Source organism: Staurois parvus, unplaced genomic scaffold (assembly GCF_062004578.1).
Source record: "Staurois parvus isolate SC_StPar_1 unplaced genomic scaffold, SC_StPar_1.0 ptg000235l, whole genome shotgun sequence".
NCBI lineage: Eukaryota > Metazoa > Chordata > Amphibia > Anura > Ranidae > Staurois > Staurois parvus.
This window is the reverse complement of record NW_028318031.1, coordinates 2,530,426-2,549,794: the sequence shown is the minus strand read 5'-3', so window position 1 is coordinate 2,549,794 and position 19,369 is coordinate 2,530,426. Positions and strand designations below refer to the sequence as shown.

General features: G+C 42.2%; 1 protein-coding gene across 4 annotated transcripts in view; it reads right to left on the bottom strand.

Annotated features, from left to right (window-relative positions):
* DIS3L2 (DIS3 like 3'-5' exoribonuclease 2) overlaps nt 1-19,369 on the bottom strand; it is a 746,747-nt gene that overhangs the window by 9,175 nt on the left and 718,203 nt on the right. For all 4 annotated transcript variants that reach the window (XM_089680086.1, XM_089680087.1, XM_089680085.1 and 1 more), the window contains 2 exons: nt 12,861-12,965; nt 11,736-11,837 (listed from right to left, as the gene is read on the bottom strand). In XM_089680086.1, the coding sequence (XP_089536212.1) occupies nt 11,736-11,837; nt 12,861-12,965 (207 nt within the window). The remainder of the gene's footprint in view (nt 1-11,735; nt 11,838-12,860; nt 12,966-19,369) is intronic.

Genomic DNA, 19,369 nt, shown 5'->3' with positions numbered 1-19,369 from the left:
ACAAATATTTACTGAGGCAATATTAGCAATATTTAGGAATATGTTCACATATTTTATTTAATTCAGTGGAGCGCAGGAACCAATTATATATAATTTTATTAATATTTTTACACAGGTATATGAGTATGTGTCACAGTGTCAGTGAACCACAATAATGCATTTCAATTTCATTTATTTTATGAATTTATGCACAATAATTAATTTTACCATAGTAGCTCGCAAGCACCATATAATTTAATATTTTTGTTCACCTGTTTACAAATGGTTCCCTTTTACCTGGTCTCCATCACAGGTACAAGTGACGGTATTACCCTATAGGGTACTCATTGTGTAGAGTGTGGGAAATAGGGTAAGCATGTCCAGAAGCTGTACGCGATAAACCCAAGTGAAGACCATCCTGCAACAAATTTTTGTGGCGAACGGGTGGGAGGAAGCACCTGAATACTACATAAAGCTGGAAATAGCATTATAGTGTGCATCAGTGGTGTGATAGAATATCTGGACACCCACATGAGACTGAGCTGATGTGCTCAAATGGCTGAATTTTAGTGTCAGGTGTTAGACAATTACACTATGAACTGAACACTCTCCAAACATATCCCCTTTTTATACAATAACGATCAGAGATACAAGATGACACTGTCTTACCTGTCCACAACGTTAGACGTATTCCAGGCTTCACCTGTCATGGTGGGCATTCACCCAAAGGGCTCTAAAGGGACTAGGTTCCATAGTGATGGATCCAGTGCCCAAAGTAATACTACAGGCTGTCCCCACAGCGAGCATGGCTCCCAAGGTTTCACTGAGGTTGTACTGTACCCATCAGAATGTACTGTCTATGCATAGGCATTAGAAGACTGTGAAGCTGACTGAAGAATCAGGAGATAAAATAATAAACCAGTGAAGCTGGTTTCTCTGGCAAGGAAAAGTAGTCTATCACTTACAAACGCTAGCAAAAAACTGAGAAATCACGGAGCGGGGTAGGGTTACAGAGGAGGTGACCAATGGGGCGTGCCCACAAAAGCTTGCCTCTGTCCAATCATGTGAAAGTACAAGCATACAATCCATTGCTTTTGAATAAGTTGCCTGTGTCTTGTACTGTAGGATCAGGATCATTAAAGATCATAAGGTCATTCGCCCACCTCTACCTCAACACCCTTTAGAGGAGGCCTTGTTCTGGCAGCAGATGGGAAGTTTCCATACCACTGCCTGAACACAGTGCTGTAAACTGTATGTAGCTGATGGTACATAACAGTGTTACAGAGCTGACAGCGGTCACATTTATTAGTAAAGAAAATAATTCATTTGGGCAAGCTTGGCCCAAATTAACTATTTAAAGTGATAAAAGATTTGGAGTTAAAGCCATACAATAACGGTCAGAGATACAAGATGACACAGTCTTACCTGTCCACAACATTATCCGTATTCTAGGCTTCACCTGTCGCATATTAAAGGGCACAGAGACACTAGAGCGTCGACTGCAAAGGCCCGAGGGTCCCTGGACCTGGAGACAAACCTGTCTAATTTGCCGTCCCCCACCTGTGACACAGGGCCTGGAATAACTCTGGATAGAGAACCCATTCCCCTAGATCCAGACACGAATGACCAAGTCTGCCTCAGATGTGCACAGTGGAAAGGGCTGGAACATTCAGTTCTCCCTGGATTATGCAGTTCTAGGCAGCACTCCCAAACCGACAACTTTTGATTTTAATATATTTATGAGAGAAAGCTTCATATAAAGACAAAACAGTACAACAGAGTACATGCACAAGATCTCCCAACAGTTCCTCTATTTAGACAAAGACAAATTTGCTCAGCTGCAAGCATCATACACATTTGCATTAGAACAGGGAGGAAATCCAGGCTAAAAGTATGGCAATTATTAAATATCAATACACTTGCATGGGGCAAGGAGGCAGGCTGGTCATTCTTTGCACTAAGAGTGACTTCTGCGTTAAGTGCATGGCACTTTTAACACAGGAACATTTCATGATCCTCTCATCAGGTCTCTGTTCTGCTCCTTCAGGTAACCGACTACAATCATCTCTGAAACACTAAGCTACTTTCCATGACTGAAATCAACATCTGTCTTGCTGCTGCCCTTGGCAACCACTGACTCACTTATTTTTTAAACCCCAATTCTACTGTTCATGACTATAAGTGACATCTAGCTTACTTAGACTTGTAACTGCTGTTTGTACCTGTCTGTATTGAGTTAGCCCTGTTCTCACTGCTGCAACTTGTCATGCGACTTGCAACATAAAGTCGCATGACATGTCAAAACACATTTATTTTGACGCAACTTCATAAAAGTCACACGACAATGGAGTCATAGCAGTGGACCAAGCCTTAAACTTACTTTTATGGTGCCTTGCCCATGATCAAACATCTAGCCTCATCTTGTTGTCTCCATCCTGCTTTGCAATGTTCTTAGGGCAGAAAACCTCCAGTTTCACCCATGTCCTCTTAATTAACTGTCTAACCTCCCCGATTCCATCTAAATATAAATTCAGTACAACTCTTGGGGATGGCTGGAGAGGGGGCAAGCTGGCCATTTCTTGCACAAAGTGTAATTTCTGCAGTAACTTCATAGCACTTTAACAAAGGCAAGTACAAACATTAGTGTAGTAGTAGTCTGCAAGTTACCTTTCATTCCTTATTTGTCTCTCAGCCTTCTTTGCACCTCTCCATTATCCAACATGCTCTTACTGACCTTTCTTTTTGTAGTAATCCCCTCTCTCAATCTCATTTCTTTACCTCTACTCCCAAAATCTGTACATGTCACGCTCAGTCCTGCCCTTTCAATATTACTGCACTTATCTCCTCTTTTTGAGCCAACATAATGACACATCTTCCAAATCACTGTGGCATTTGACCTCATATAAATCCTGCTCCCACCTCACCCTCCTACGGTTCCTAACTTCTGGGGATATAGCCCCAAAACCTGGCCCTCCACTGTCAAACTCTAACCCCAAGAACTAGCAGTTTCCCCTCCTCTGACCACAGCCAAAACCCTCACATTCTTATTTCGATTCCCTTTCTTTCATGAATCAGCCCCCCTACCCCCACCACCACCACTTGTGCTCTTTGGAATGCCTGCTCAGTCTCTAGCAAACTCACCTTTTCCTCTCCAACTCCCTCAATCTACTTGCTATTACTGAAACCTGGCTCCAGGAATCTGACTCTGCCTCTCCCATAGTGGCCTCTGAACTCAATCACCCAGACTCAGAGGACAAAAAGGAGGCAGAGTTGGACTTTCTTTTCCCACAAAGCATCTTCCAGGTTCTTTCTACACCTCCCTCTCCATCCCTCTTGCTCTTATTAAATGCACCATAGTCATCTTTTTTCTCCAGTATGTCTGAGGATTGCAGTCATTCACCAGCCTCCAGACCCATTGTCACACTTTCTCGACAACTTCTCTGCATGGCTACCCTGCTTTCTCTCCTCTAAAGAACCCACCATCATCCTCTGTGACTAACGTACCAGTCAATGTTAACACCTCAGCCACTTTTCAACTACTCAATCTAACCTCCACCTTCTTTTATTATATCTTTATAATACACATCCACTTTAAAACAAACATCAAGCAATACAAAAGTCCACACTTAATTTCGTCCTCCCAACCCCATTATTACCCCCCCTTACCACCTCTTTTCTTCTTGGTCCTTCCATTTACGTCTTGTTTTCCTTTTATTATTCTATCTTACTATTTCCCCTCCTTATCTTTTTTCTCTTTCTTTCCTATCATTCCCAAACTCTTATTTAATTTTCTTTTTCTGTTACACTCCAACCGCTTCTAAAAATCTATTTGATTTTTTTAAATTGTACCATCCTTACCAGGTTTTCTTAAATTTTTCCATTTTATCCTCATCTATTTGATATAATTCTTCCATCTTGCATATATATTCTCAAGTCTTTCCATCCAATCTTTTATTTTTGGGGGCTCTGTTTGCCAATATTTAGGAATAAGACTTTTGGCCGCATTTAAAAGATGGAACAATGTCATATTTTTATATTGCTTCACTGAAAACTCTGACTTATAAAATAGGCAAACCCGCAGGTCTATCGGTACACTAACCTTCTGAATCTCTTGTATTTTAGGACAGTCCCACCAAATATGTGCCACTGTACCCTTACTCCCGCATCCTCTCTGGCCTCATTAGGTGTAATATGCCATCTTACTAGACCTTTATAATCCATTTCAACTATATTCATATTCACCACCTCATGTATTAAACTAAAAATTAAATGTTTTTGGTATTCGTTCAATTTTGTTCCAAGCTCCGTTTCCCACTTCTCCAAAAACGTTTGGGATACCCGTCGTCCTATTTCAGTAAGGGTTTTATAAATCTTAGAGGTAATGTGTTTTTGTATTCTATTTATACTAAACAATTGCTCTAAAGGATACTTTCTTCCTCAGTGGTTGTGGGAGCTTAACAACAAAATGTCTTATTTGACAATACCACCATTCATCCAGTGTAAAAAATATTTCCTTCCTATTTTTCAAATCGTGTAGTGAACATAAAACCCCCTTATCCACAATATCTTTTAAACGTGCATTTCTGTACTTTATCAATTTCCCTGAAATATTATCATTCCAGGGGTGGAAAAAACGTAGTTCCCACCAATGGGATTGACAACGAGGTAAACTTCCCATCTTTCTGCTTGTGCATTTCATCCCAAATCCTAAAATACATTCCGGGTCAAAGTGCTTGTATCCTCATCCCAAGTGCAGAATTCCTGTGGTATCCAAATTGTCTTATCTAAAGGTGCCTTACTAAGGGACAGTAAGTGGAAGTAACACCGAATTATAATATCTCCTAAAATCTGGCATATTTAAATCACCCCCTTTTTTTATTACTGCATAAAACTTCATATTTAACTCTTGGTTTTTTTATGAGCACACACATATCTGAGTATCATTTTTTTAAGAAACCTAAAAAAAAAAAAAAAAAAAGACCCTGGTATATATATTGGAAGCATATTAAATTTATATAAAACCTTTGGTAGTATAATCATCTTACTGAGGTTTATCTGGCCTATCGAAGACAGCTTTCCCATAGAAGCTTTCCTCAGTTCATCCTTTATCTCATTTATTAACGGGACATAATTTGCCAGATACAGATTTTTTTTTATAGGCAATGTTAATTTTATTCCCAAGTACTTTAATTCTTTTTCTCTCCGTGTAAAGGGGAATTATTTGTAAAATTTGTTTCTCCACCTTTGGGATGTTTATATTTAAAATCTGGCAGCACAGTGGCTAAATGGTTAGCACTTTCACCTGGCAGTACTAGGGTTGTTGATTCCAATCCCAACCACGGCACCACCTGCCTGGAGTTTGAATGTTCTCCTTGTGCCTGTGTGGGTTTCCTCCGGGTACTCCGGTTTTCTCCTACACTCCAAAGACATGCTGGTAGGTTATTTGGATCCTGTCTAAATTGGCCCTAGTGTGTGTATGTATGAATGTGAGTTAGGGACCTTAGATTGTACACCCCTTGAGGGTTAGGGACTGATGTGAATGTACAATATATATGGAAAGCACTGCGTAAATTGATGGCGCTATACAAGTACCTGGAAAAAATAAATCTCACTTTGAGGGGTTAATTTTCAGATTTGATAGCTCTCCATAATGTTTCAATTTTCTCATTAAATTTGGTAATGTTAGTCTGGGGTTTGCAATATAGAACAGCATATCATCTGCATATGCTGCCACTTTATGTTCTACATCCCCTATCCACATTCCTTTAACGTCTACACGGTTTCTAATAGTTGCTAATAGCAGTTCCAAGGAAATCACAAACAACGGGGAAAGGGGACATCCCTGTCTGGTTCCATTATACATCCTAAAAAATTTTGATAGAGATCCATTTACCTTCACAGTGGCTGAGGAGTCCCTCTATAGCTCTTTTATCCACTGCATCGTTCTAGGCCCAATTCCTAGTGTTCTCTACATGTCAGTCATAAATCACCAGTCTGCTCTATCTAAAGCCTTTTCAGCGTCAACTGAAAAAATGATTCCCGGTACCTCTCCTTTAGGATAAGTAATGTTCTTAGGCCATTTCCTTTCCCTCTCTACTTGGAATAAATCCTACTTGGTCTAGGTGTATCCAATCCGACATCAACTCTTTCATCCTTGTTGCCAGTACCTTCGTCCACAATTTTGTATCAGCGTTCAACAAAGATATAGGTACACTGAGACCAATATTTCCCATCCTTGTGTATTTCTGTGATATGTGCCTGTAACGATTCCTCCCTCATCTTTGTCTCCTCCCCCCTGCGTATATATATATATATATATATATATATATATATATATATATATATATATATATATATATACACACATACACACACTGTAAATCCATCAGGTCTGGGGCACTTACTTACAGCTGTACTCTTTAATGCTAGGTTGACTTCTATTGATATTCGGTTATCTAGAGCTGTTAATCTGGCTTTAGCCAATCTAGGTTAACCGGCCTCATTCAAATAAATCTGCCTCTTCCTCCTCCTCTCTTCTGATTCTTACCTCCTGCTCCATATAGACCGTTATAATATCTCTGGAATATGTTGGCAATATCGGTGGTTGAGTAAACCATTTCACCTTCTGCATTTTTAATTCTATCTATAAAGTTCCTTGATTTCTTTTCCTTCAGCTTCTTTAGGCATTTCCCTGGTTTATTCACCCACCGATATATGTTTCCCTTGAAACCCCAATAAAAATCTACTTCCATAAAATCCTTTAACTCCTCTCTTTTTAATACCTCTTGTTGTAACTCTACGTTTATTTTCTTTTTATGTAATTGTTCCAGCTAATACAATTCTTCCATTAATACCTTAATTTTTTTTCCCATTCTTTCTTTATCTCCACCCCTATTGCAATCAATATACCCCTAATATAAGCTTTATGTGCTTCCCATACCGTGGCGATGGATACCTCCTCGGACTCATTTAGCTTAAAATATTTATGTCTTGCTTTACTCTTATTTCCACTTCTTGTAAAATGGTCTCATTTAATCGCCATGTATTTATTTTATTCTGTTTTCTTCCAAACAGTCGTCTCATTGTGACAGGGGCATGGTCCGATATAGACATTTCATCTATGTTAGTTTTCACCAAAGACTCTAAAAGTCTATGTTCAATCAACATATAGTCCAGTCTTGCATACATCCTATGCTCCACAGAGAGGGAGGTATAGTCTCTTTCCCTTGGGTGTTCAACCCTCCAGGCGTCCATCAGCTGACATTGATATAACTTTTTTTTTTTCTTTTTTATATTCTTCAGAATCCTATCTTCCTCTCACCGGGCGCATGATGAAGCATCCATCTCTGGGTCCATGCAAAAAATTTAAATCAGCTGCCATAATCATACTACCCCTTTTAAAACCTGTAAGTTTTGCCAATAATCCTTCCAAATATATCATTGAGTTTTTATTAGGACAATAAATATTTACTCTCTTCCCTGCAAGTTTCCTCTTAAAAATAAATAGTGGCCTGCTAGATCAACCAGCTTTTCATTCAAAGTCAATTTTATATTTATATCGCCACTCCCTTTGCCCGTCTTATTGGTGAGTCTGCATAGTACCAGGTTGGTAGATATTTAGAGTATAATTTAACAATTAAATTCTGTGATATATGTGTCTCCTGCAGAAACACCACTTCAATAGATCGTTGGTATATTTCCCTTAAAACCTTATGCCTTTTTGTTGGAGTATTCAAACTTTTTACGTTATATGTCAAAGTTAACCATGTTCTTTCCACCCTTTTTATCGGTTTTCCTCTATGTATCCTTTGTGGGGGTAGAAGTAAGCAGAATTTTGTAGCAAGAAGACCTTCCCTCATTTCTCTTCCTCCTCCCCCTCCCCTCGAGGACCCCAAAGATCTATTTTTGGTCTTTGAATTAATTGTGACCTACGATCCGAATTGATTCCTTCTTCTGCATAAGACTAAGCACACATGCCCATTCAGACCCAAATCTTTCATATCTGGGTCTGAAATTTGACAGCATGTTTGGTCTCCCTACCACCTGCCAGGGTACTCCACCTTCCTCCCCTACCTGTTTAATCTCCTTTTTATCATTCTCTATCCTGTCAAATGCACATTTTCCCCTGACCTAAAGGCCCCATTTTAGTCTGTCCTCAAAGGAAGGGGGTTTTATCTCTGGAGTGTTACCCAACAGATGGGAGATGTAGGGCAGCGGAGGGAGGAGAGAGAGAAAGTGAAAGAAATTATTAAGGGGAGTAGGGAATACCATACTTGGTTCTACCACCTCCTGCGTCTCTCTCAGCTCCCTACTGCCGCCGTCTGCCCCCCCCCCCATCCCTTTTTAGAAACTTTGTGTCATTTAATCTTATATTCTCTTTCCCCCCTGCAGACCACCTACTAATGTCTGGAGTCCGTAATTCTAATATTTCACAAAAGTCATTTAAATCTTCTGGGAATCTCAGTTTCGCCAATTTCCCGTCCTTCCACTCGATAAAACATGCCGGGAATCCCCAATTATAACAAACAATCCTGTTCCTCATCTGTTCTAACAATGGCTTCAAAGATTTTCTTCTAGCAAGTGTCTCCTGTGCTATGTCTGAAAATTTGCATCGTCGTCTCTCCATACTTTATATCTGGGATCCTGCGTATCTTCTTCCAGATGATTTCTTTATCTTCATAGCAATGGAACCTTATTATCACATCCCTAGGGGTATCTGATGTGACTTTTTTGGATCTTCTTATCCTATGCACTCTATTTTCAATTGCTCTCTCTCTCTCCTCTACCTCATTGGATTTAACAATCTTCTCATAGTGTCCCTTAAATCTTCTCCTTGAGACATTTCTGGTGGACCTTTGATCCTCAAGTTATTCCTTCTGTCTCTGTTTTCCTGATCTTCTAATTTATAGGATAACATTCTCTGTTCTTTTCTAATTTCCTCCATTTGTTCTACAAGGTAATTGATTACTTGTGCTTGTTTTTTCAATTTCCCTTCCATTCCCTCTACTCGTGACAGGACTTTTCCCATTTCGCGGTGCAAATCCGCTATTTCGCTTTTTATGGAAATTTCAAGTTTTGCAAACATATCGATAATTTCCGTTTTCGTGGCCATTTGTAGCCTTACGTCTTGCTCCTCCATATTTCTTTTTCCCCTTTTCTTTCTCCGGCTTTGCGGTTTCTTTCAATTGATTTCTATCCAATATTTCAAAAGATTGTCTTGCTTGACCTCCGATGTAATTTTCCTCTCCATGACTAACTAGGGTTTGTTCCTCAGGGCTTTTCTCATGCCAAGGCATTTATTTCTTTTTTTGTGTTTAAATTTGATTGAGGTGTTTTCGCTGCCCCTTCTTTGACAGATCTACTCTTCATATTTCTCAAAATGTGCAAAAGCTTATGATGTTAGGTACACATTTACTTTTGAGATAGAGTCCTCAGCACACTGTCCCATCTACCTCTGAGACCCCCAAAACACTGAAATTATATCCTCATGACTAAGATTGATGAGTGACCTTGCAGCTGAGCAGACAAGATTAGAAGAGACAAATGAATTGCCTTTAGACCCAGGATGTTGACAGGAAGATGAGCTTCCTCCAACGACCAAGACCCCTGCACTGGGAGGGCACCTAGGAATCTGCACCAGCCTGGCAGGCTGCCAAAGTGTGCAAACCTTCCATGATTCTGGGGAAAGGGGCTATCTTAACTCCAGTGCCAGGCTGGAAAACTAGGACGCAGGATTGCCCTCTACAGGGACAGTTAACATTCAACAGGCAAGAGGTGGCAGTGTCCACTATGGGAATAGTATATTCCTGCATGAAGTGATCCTCAATAGGATACTGCTGAGCAAAACATTTTGGAGGAGCAAATAGCTTTTCAGATAAGACCAGTTTCCATATTGGATGGGCTCCAATAGCAAGTGAACTGGGAAAGTCTTAGCAGGTTTGAGCATTTGTAGGGATGCCATGCTGCTCTAACACTAAACAAATGCATATAGTATCATTTATATCCAAAAGCTTGGATGAAATTTCAGTTGAAGGTGACTTATCCCTAAGGAGAAGAGCAATTTTCCTCTTCTACTTTCTATTCATACAGCGGGTCTTTAATCAAGGCACAGAGACCAGCCTAGGAAGGATACTGAAGGGGCTTGCTTGAGTTCTGTTATCTATGGCTTTAAAAGGACTAAGACTGTGAAAACAAAATCTGACATTGTTGCAGAAAGTTCTTCACTAGATAAGTAGGAGGGAGGCCGAGTGGCCGAAAGCCAGCGGAAAGCACAGGAGAAGGCAGGGATTCGAACAGGGTGACAACTTTCTAAGCAGAGGGTAATAGGGTCCTGTGTAGATTAACACCTTTGACCCTTCAGCTGTGGTTAGAGACTAAAGATTACGTGTCCTGCACCATATGACTAAGAAAAATTATTAACGATGAAAATAGGTAAGTAGCAATTTGTTTCTCTCAGGAGAGAGAAAACATCTGTTCTCCTAAGACACTAGCAACCCCCCCCCTCCACAAAAAAAAACAACAAACAGGCATGTTGGGAGTGGGAGGGGTTATACGGAGCGGTCTTCCAGCTCTTTTTGCTAAGGTCCTGAAGGCAGCTGCAGAACTCGGTTTCTGAATACTCCCGTATTCCTTAAATATGTACGTTTAAGAAAGGAAATTTTCTTACCCCAAATGTATAGGATTTCCTACATTGAGGTTTCGCCTTTTTCTTGGGTTAAAGGGTACTCTTCTTTTTACCCAGTGACTTGCTTGATAACATTGTCCTGGGATGCGCCAAAGAAACATTCCCCATCAAAAGGCATACACAAAAGGTGTGTGCACTTATGCTCAACATTTGAGCCAGAGTCCTCCTCTGGGCCTATGAAGGAGAATAAGGCCTTAGAAAAGGCTTCCAGCCTTTTATCCACAGGGTTTTTGAACACTGGGATGTCCATTACAAGGACAGTCAGTGCATTTCCAGACAGGAAATGGCCAGGATCACTACAGGGATAGCCCACTCGTGCAACTGAAAATGGCACATGTATGCGTAGTGAGAATCCTGGAAGGAGACTCTGGCAGAAGTAGTAGGAGTAGAGTGTCCACATAGCTGCAGTATAGGGCACAATTACCACCCCCCCCCCCCCCCCCGCAGGCAGTGCAGCCAATAGTGTCGCAGTCAGAGCTGCGCAGCTTATACCCTTCGGGAAAGGACAGGGACAATGTAAGCACATCAGATTTTTCAGCAGGGTGCACAAATGTGGCATTGTTTTTTTTTTCTTTTAATCGGTTACATTTTTATTAAAGAAGAATTACAATCATTTGAACAAGCACGTTAGGTACAATATTTTGTACAGAAAAGTCAGCATTAATATTTAAACTATGAGATAAAACACAAATGAAACCAAGAAAAAAGTTTTAACATTCTATCACAATCAATCAATGGACACTTCCCCCCCCGCAAAAAAAAAAAAAAAAAAAAGCACCGCGACACACTTCATACGTGGGACCTCTCCTTGTGACTTACTCTGTTATCACTATAGTTTAGCATGCCATTTATCATGCAAAGGGTCAAAGGCTGGTGTTATAAACTGCAAGAGTCACGCTGATGGTTTTACTCATTAACTACCACTAAAAAAATTCTAATGTTTGCAAATAGACTATTAATTCACTGAATAAAACTGATGCACAAATGAAAATAAGTAACATTTCTATTATGGCATAGATCTCACAAAATACTCAGCTTCATGGTGATTACTTGGAAGCATAGTCATATTTACCTGTCGCACTGGTTCACCTCCATCTTGTTCTGGTTTCCAATACAGAGTCAGCTCTGGCTTCTTACCCACTTGCTGGAAATGCGAGCTCACTAGAGGCAGGGCCTGGAAGACACATCAGCATTGTGATTGCGAGTTGGCCATAACTAGCATATACAGCTTTTTTTTTCCAACCTGTACACATGAACAATAAGTATTGGTCCAGCCGTCACACACATGTCATGACTTTCAAGTATTGTGCACAAATCCTACCACACAGACCAGGTGCAGGAAATCTTTGAGAGTTGGAGATCTACATGAACAACATGAGAGATCAAAGATCACCGGGGACTGGTGCCCTTTTAATTTTTTTTTAAAGAAATTAACTTGCAAGGGCTAACTAGATAGTAAAGAAAAATATAATAAAACAAATGACACTGTAAAAATATAGGATTAGCCTATCTTAAAGAAGACAATGTCAGTCAGTAGAGCGGTGGGCAATGTGAGTAGGGTAGTGAATGGTGCCTTTCAGTAGAGCACTGGACAGTGTCAGTAGGGCAGAGGACTGGGTCAGCAGAGAATTGGATATCGTCAGTAGGGCAGTGGATGATAACAGGTTTTTTGTTTTATGCTTCCGTTATGGATGAACATAGTGAGTGATCGGTACTGATCATTTACTGTGCTCATTCAGAAAAGGAAGTGTGCAGTAAATTACTGGCCCCTTCGCTCTCCATCCTGAAACTATCCTCACAGCAGCCGGTGGGAGGGACAAGAGGGGAAGCCAGCACTGCTGCAAGGGGGAGGGAGGAGCACACAGGGGGCCTGCATTGCAGAAGTGGAACCTTGACAAAAGCGGTGGCAGCATTTATTGGTTTTACCGATCCCTTGCATTTTCCTCCTACAGCCGCTGAATGCCGGCAGGAGGGAAAGGAGAAGCATACTTTCAGCTGCTGCTGGAGGAAAATACAGGGATCGGTTCCAATAAATGCCAATGCTCCGATCCTGGTTCCGGAGTTGGCAAGGAAGGGACACAATCTATCCATCACCTGCCTGTGATTGACAGATTGACAATCCCCCGATGTAGACCATACTATTTTAATGCCATTTTCTCAAGTACTTTTAATTTTATGTGTCACTGGTCAAACTTACATTACAATAGATCCGCTTCTGTACACCGTATCTTAGCACCAAAACATCAAAGGACTCATTTAATACCCCCATGACCATTGCCTCGGACTCCAAGGGGCCACTTTCCTGGAAAGACATAGAAACAGGGGCAATGAGAAAGGATCACCAACTATAAAACACTATATTATTATTATACAGTATTTATATAACGGTTTGCTCAGCGCTGTACATTATAATGTGAGACAGTACACGAGACAGTACATTAACAATACAATACACGAGGGGTTTGAGGGCCCTGCTCCTTGGAGCTTACAATCTAGGAGGGAGGGGAGAGTGTTACAGGAGGAAATAGCTGTGGGGGATGGAATGGTGGGAAGAGCGGAGGAGATCAGCAATTAGGTGAGGACGGGGTAGGCTTCTCTGAAGAGATGGGTTTTCAGGGTGCGCTTAAAGGTGAGGAGGGAAGGTTACAGTCTGATGGATTGGGGTAGTGAATTCCAGAGGATGGGGGAAGCCCTGGAGAAGTCCTGGAGATGGGCAAGGGAGGAGGAGACCAGGGAACTGGAGAGTAGGAGGTCTTGTGAGGAGCGGAGAGTGCGTTTTGGGTGGTAGATGGATATTAGGTCGGTGATGTAGTTTGGGGCAGTGTTATGAACAGCTTTGTACGTCAATGTTAATATTTTGAATTTTATGCGTTGGGCAATCGGAAGCCAGTGGAGGGATTGGCAGAGGGGGGTGGCAGATACGGAGCGGTTGGTAAGGTGGATGAATCTGCAGAATTGCCGCAGAATTCAGGATAGACTGAAGCGGGGATAGCCTGTGTTGGGGTAGGCCGGTGAGGAGGGAGTTACAGTAGTTAAGTCGGGAGATAAGGGAGTGAATGAGTTGCTTTGTAGTTTCTGGAGTTAGGAACGTGCGTATTTTGGAGATGTTGCGGAGATGGAGTCTGCATGAATTTGTCAGCAATTGGATCTGGGGCTGGAAAGACAGATTGGAGTTTAGAATGACACCTAGTACTCTGGCTTGCGGGGTGGGGCTGGCGGTGGCGTTGTTGGTCGTGATGGAGAGGTCGGGGGGGAGGCGGCCTGGGGGGGAAAACTAGGAGCTCGGTTTTGGCAAAGTTTAATTTGAGGAAATGGAGTAACATCCAGTCTGATATGTCGTTCAGAAGGCTAGTGATTCTGGCGGAGACTGAAGGAGTGAGGCGAGGGGTAGAGAGATAGATTAAGAGAGATAGATAAAGCAAAACACATCCCAAATGTGTATTTTTATCAGAATACTCAACAACATATCATAAAATACTTAAAAGAGGTAATGAATGCATATATAAATATGAGGAATTTTGACTTACCTGTAAATTCCCTAATTTGCAGTACACAGGCATAGTATCCATAGATCATGGGTTATAGACTTGTACCTTCAGGTGATTGGACACTGTTAAAAGCACTTGAGGACAAGCCCTCCTAGGGCACCTCTCTTATAACCCTCCCTCTCTCCGAGAGTCCTCACTTTTGCAGCAAGCAATGCTGAGCAACCAAGAAAAAGTGGGGAAGGTGGTCTCTGTCCAGTACTGTATTCCAAACTTCTTATCTCAATCTTACAGTACAGGCCACAGAAGGACACATAGTATTCATAGACCATGGGATGTCCAAAAGCAATGAATCTGAGGGGTGAATAAAACACAGGCAATAGGCAACATGTTACCTACCCAACCTCAGAATTCTGTGTATGCAGCGTAACCAAAGCCACTATTGTCTGGAATGGATATATTCTCAGGGGTGTTAAACTCTGTTTCATCATGAGCCGCATCAGCATTAGAGTTGCTCTCAAAAGGCCAGTTGTATCTGTAAGACTAGATGACCAGAGCACCCCACAAGCCCTTACATCAGATGTCAAGATCCACCACCATCAGAATTCAAGAGTCCCCCACCTCCTTTACCTGTGGAGGTAGGATGTGGAGGAGGACCAGAGGAGAGCTGGAGTCAGCTGCCAGAGTCTGCTGAATGCGGAGACCAGGGGAGGTGGAGAGAAGGGGGTGCTGCAGCTGCACAAAGAGGCTCAGGATCTGTAGGAGGGGTTCTAGTGAAGGAGTTCTGTCCTCTACTCGGCTGCCAACTGCTGAGACAAGGTGAGGGCAGACGCGAGGGGGTGCTGTAGCTGCAGGAGAGGTACAAGGGTCACATGAAATAGCCTGGGGGGTTGGATTCAGCCTGCGGGCCTTGTGTTTGACACATGCGCTCTATGACATGAGACGATAAGCAGATTATCAGACAGAAAAAAATGCATCTCTCTTTATATGTTGTGATATGGGGGAAGTTTAGCTCAGTGTGGTAGATGTATTTTATAGTGAGTTATGTCAGTCTGAACTGTGGTTTAAGGCATGGCAGCCAACTTTTCTTGAAATGAAACAAAAAAAGTTCACCAATAGTAATTTTGCCCATGAGGAGGTTCTTCTCCAGCAAACCACAACCACTGAAAATACCAAGCCACCTGGCTCTCTCAACAGCAGCACCTCTGCTCTTATCTCTGGTCTCTTTAAGCTCAATCAACCTCAGTCGCAGTTCCTCACTGCACAAGCTTACCAAATACAGTACATCCAGAAAGTATTCACAGCGCTTAGCTTTTGCCACATTTTATTATGTTACAGCCTTATTCTAAAATGGATTAAATTCATTTTTTTCCCTCAACATTCTACAAACAATACCCCATAATGACAATGTGAAAGAAGTTCATTTTTAAATCTTTGCAATTCAATTTTTGCTATTCACAGCCTTTGCCATGACACTCAAAATTGAGCTCTGGTGGATTCTGTTCCTACTAATCATCCTTGAGATGTTTCCACAACTTGATTGGAGTCCACCTATGGGAAATTCAGTTGATTGGACATGATTAGGAAAGGCATAAACCGATCTATATAAGGTCCCACAGTTAAAAGTGCATGTCAGAGCACAAACCAAGCCATGAAGTTCAAGAAATTGTCCGTAGACCTCCGAGACAGGATTGTTTTATGGCACAGATCTGGGTAAGGGTACAGAAAAATTTCTGCAGCATTGAAGGTCCCAAGGAGCACAGTGGCCACTATCATCCGTAAATGTATGAAGTTTGGAACCACCAGGAATCTTCCTAGAGTGGGCCGCCCGGCCAAAATGAGCGATCAAGAGAGAAGGGCCTTAGCCAGGAAGGTAACCAAGCACCCGATGGTCACTCAGAGTTCCAGCATTTCTCTGTGGAGAGAGAACCTTCCAGAAGAACAACCATCTCTGCAGCACTCCACTCCAGGCCTGTATAGTAGAGTGGCCAGACGGAAGCCACTCCTCAGTAAAAGGCAAATGGCAGCCCGTCTGGAGTTTGCCAAAAGGCACCTGAGGGAGAATCAGACCATGAGAAACAAAACTCTCTGGTCTGAAGAACAAAGATTGAACTCTTTGGCCTGAATGCCAAGCATCATGTCTGGAGGAAACCAGGCACTGCTCACCATCTAGCCAATACTATCCCTACAGTGAAGCATGGTGGTGATAGCATCATGCTGTGGGGATGTTTTTCAGCAGCAGGAACTGGCAGACTAGTCAGGATCGAAGGAAAAATGAATGCAGCAATGTACAGAGACAACCTTGATGAAAACCTGTGCCAGAGCGCTCTGGACCTTAGACTGGGGTGACGGTTCAACATTCAACAGGACAATGACCCTAAGCACACAGCCCACATAACAAAGGAATGGCTATGGGCCAATTCTGTGAATGTCCTGGAGTGGCCCAGCCAGAGCCCAGACTTGAACCAGATTGAACATCTCTGGCGAGATCTGAAAATGGCTGTGCACCGATGCTCCCCATCCAACCTGATGGAGTGTGAGAGGTACTGCAAAGCAGAATGGGAGAAATTGCCCAAAAATAGGTGTACCAAGCTTGTAGTATCATACTCAAAATGACTTGAGGCTGTAATTGGCGCTAAAGGTGTTTCAACAAAGTATTGAGCAAAGGCTTATGTACATAAATAGTTATGTACATGTGTTTTTTTTCGATTTTTTATTTTTAATAAATTGCAAAGATTTCAAAATGAACTTTTTCACATTATCATTATGGGGTATTGTTTGTAGAATGTTGAGGAAAAAAATTAATTTAATCAATTTTGGAATAAGGCTGTAACATAACAAAATGTGGCAAAAGTTCAGCGCTGTGACTACTTTCTGGATTCACTGTAGGGTTCTCCAGCCCCATGAACTCTCTCACTCTTCCAAACTCCCTCTAGTCCCCTGGAAGCACTAGCCACCTCAATTTTCTGGGCCTCCCAGACCAACATAGCTGTGCTGACTTTCACAGCCCTGTGACAAGGGATCCCCCCCAACAATGGATACAATATCTGGCAAGAACACACAACTGTCTACTCACAGGGCTGTCTCCAAAATGGGAGCTCTAAACTATTCTCAGTCATGGCTTATAACAAGCCTGCACACTTGTGTACTCACACAGCCTGCAGGGCAATAGCAAAACTCAAAGACTGAAGGTTCTGTCCCACCTAAGACACTTTGGAACCTTCATACTCCAGGCCCCAACCCGGGATGACAAAACCTTAAGAAAGCTTAAAGCACAGCTTTCTCCGCTCATACTTTGGAGCTTCTCAAACCAAGCCTTTGAGAATCATGTGTCATTTCTTTATCCATTTCCCAATCTCACACCGTGGCTGATGTGAGGAAGACAGAATGTCACTAGGAAGAACTAGAGAGAGAGAATGCCCTCATGTCATTCTTGGGGTGTGGAACTTGAGAAGCCCCCTGATAAAAAAAAAAGAAAGCTTCTGCCAATATGACAACAGGAAAGATCTATTAGTAAAAGTACTGCACCTGAGGAATGTTAGGAGTTTCCCTCTGTGGAGTTGCCTGGGATGTCAGAAACTTCTGAGGGGTGAATGCTGCCTGAAGGGAGTTCAAAAGATCAACCATGGCCATCTTGAATATTGGAGAGAAGTAGCTCTGCATTAATAGGTTGATTGTGTGAGGCTACAGTAGTCTGTGCAATTAGCCTGGCAGAGGCATATCGTCTGAAGTCCTTACTAAAACTTCCTCCTGGTCCTCCTGTACTGGTGTCATGCTTGCCTCTGAAAGGAAAGGCATTGTATAATCCAACATTAAGGGGATCAGGTGGGTAAGAGGAGGGAGATGAAAGAAAGAGCGCACAAACCTTGTGCATTACCTCAATAAATAGTGACTAATTTTATTAATAAGGAAATATACTCACAAAATGATTGTATAACAGGCATCAGTAACCATAATCCAAACAGGGTTACAGGTAAATCAAAAAGGGGGGGGGGTATGAAGTCTAACGCGTTTCGAAGGGTGCTCCCTTCTTCATCAGAGCTGGGTTTGGCAGATAGAAACTTCAGTATGGCAGAATTCCCATGGCAAGGAGATATTCAGCCACTGAGTGTCAGTATTACAGCAGTTCAACAGGCTGAACTGCTGTAATACTGACACTCAGTGGCTGAATATCTCCTTGCCATAGGAATTCTGCCATACTGAAGTTTCTATCTGCCAAACCCAGCTCTGATGAAGAAGGGAGCACCCTTCGAAACGCGTTAGCCTTCATACCCCCCCCCCCTTTTGATTTACCTGTAACCCTGTTTGGATTATGGTTACTGATGCCTGTTATACAATCATTTTGTGAGTATATTTCCTTATTAATAAAATTAGTCACTATTTATTGAGGTAATGCGCAAGGTTTGTGCGCTCTTTCTTTCATCTTCCTCTACAGTTGTACTAAGCTTCCCCAGCTTCATGATAGAGCTGCACAACCTCTGATCACCAGTGGATGAATACACAACACGCTGCTTGTCACTAACGCTTGTTTGATCTGAGTCCTTGAGCGCAGGAGATAGTGGATCTTGGGTAAGAGGAGGGGCCTGGCAGAATTGACCTCTGGACAGAACTGTTCTAGTATTAGACTGAGCACTTTGAAGTGAAGTGTCATGTGAGGTTCTGGCAAAGCGACCTTAGGCCTAGCTTTTCCTAGGGTTACTTGAAGTAGCGTGTGGAATACAGGGTAAACATGTCCTGACTAATAACGCTACAACCCGGTTGCACACCACCCTGTACCAAATTTCCTTGTGGAAAGAGGGCAGGAGTACCTGTGTGCCTAATCAAGGCTGTAGGCAGTAAAGCATATGACCCATGTTAAATTGCAATACTCAATCCATTATAGCCCAAGTGTTTAGGTTTAGAGTCAAGTTTGAAGAGCTTGTATAGATGTGAAATACATTCCAAACAATATATTGGTTATGATGGCAACAATGAAAATACATGGAAAACCTGTCTCACCTTGGTAGTCCCTGTAAAGTGTCTAGGCTTTGCCCGTCACGGTAGACATCCCCCTGAAGGATTATTCAGTTCCATTGTGGTAGGACTACAGCCCGGGACCTGTATAGCACCCAGCGGCTGACTAGGTGCCAAGGTAAGCGCCCATGCAGGATCCAGTGCCTGAAGCAACATTATAGGCCGTCCCCCATTGTGTGGGGTCTGGGTACGGTTCCAAAGGTTTTAC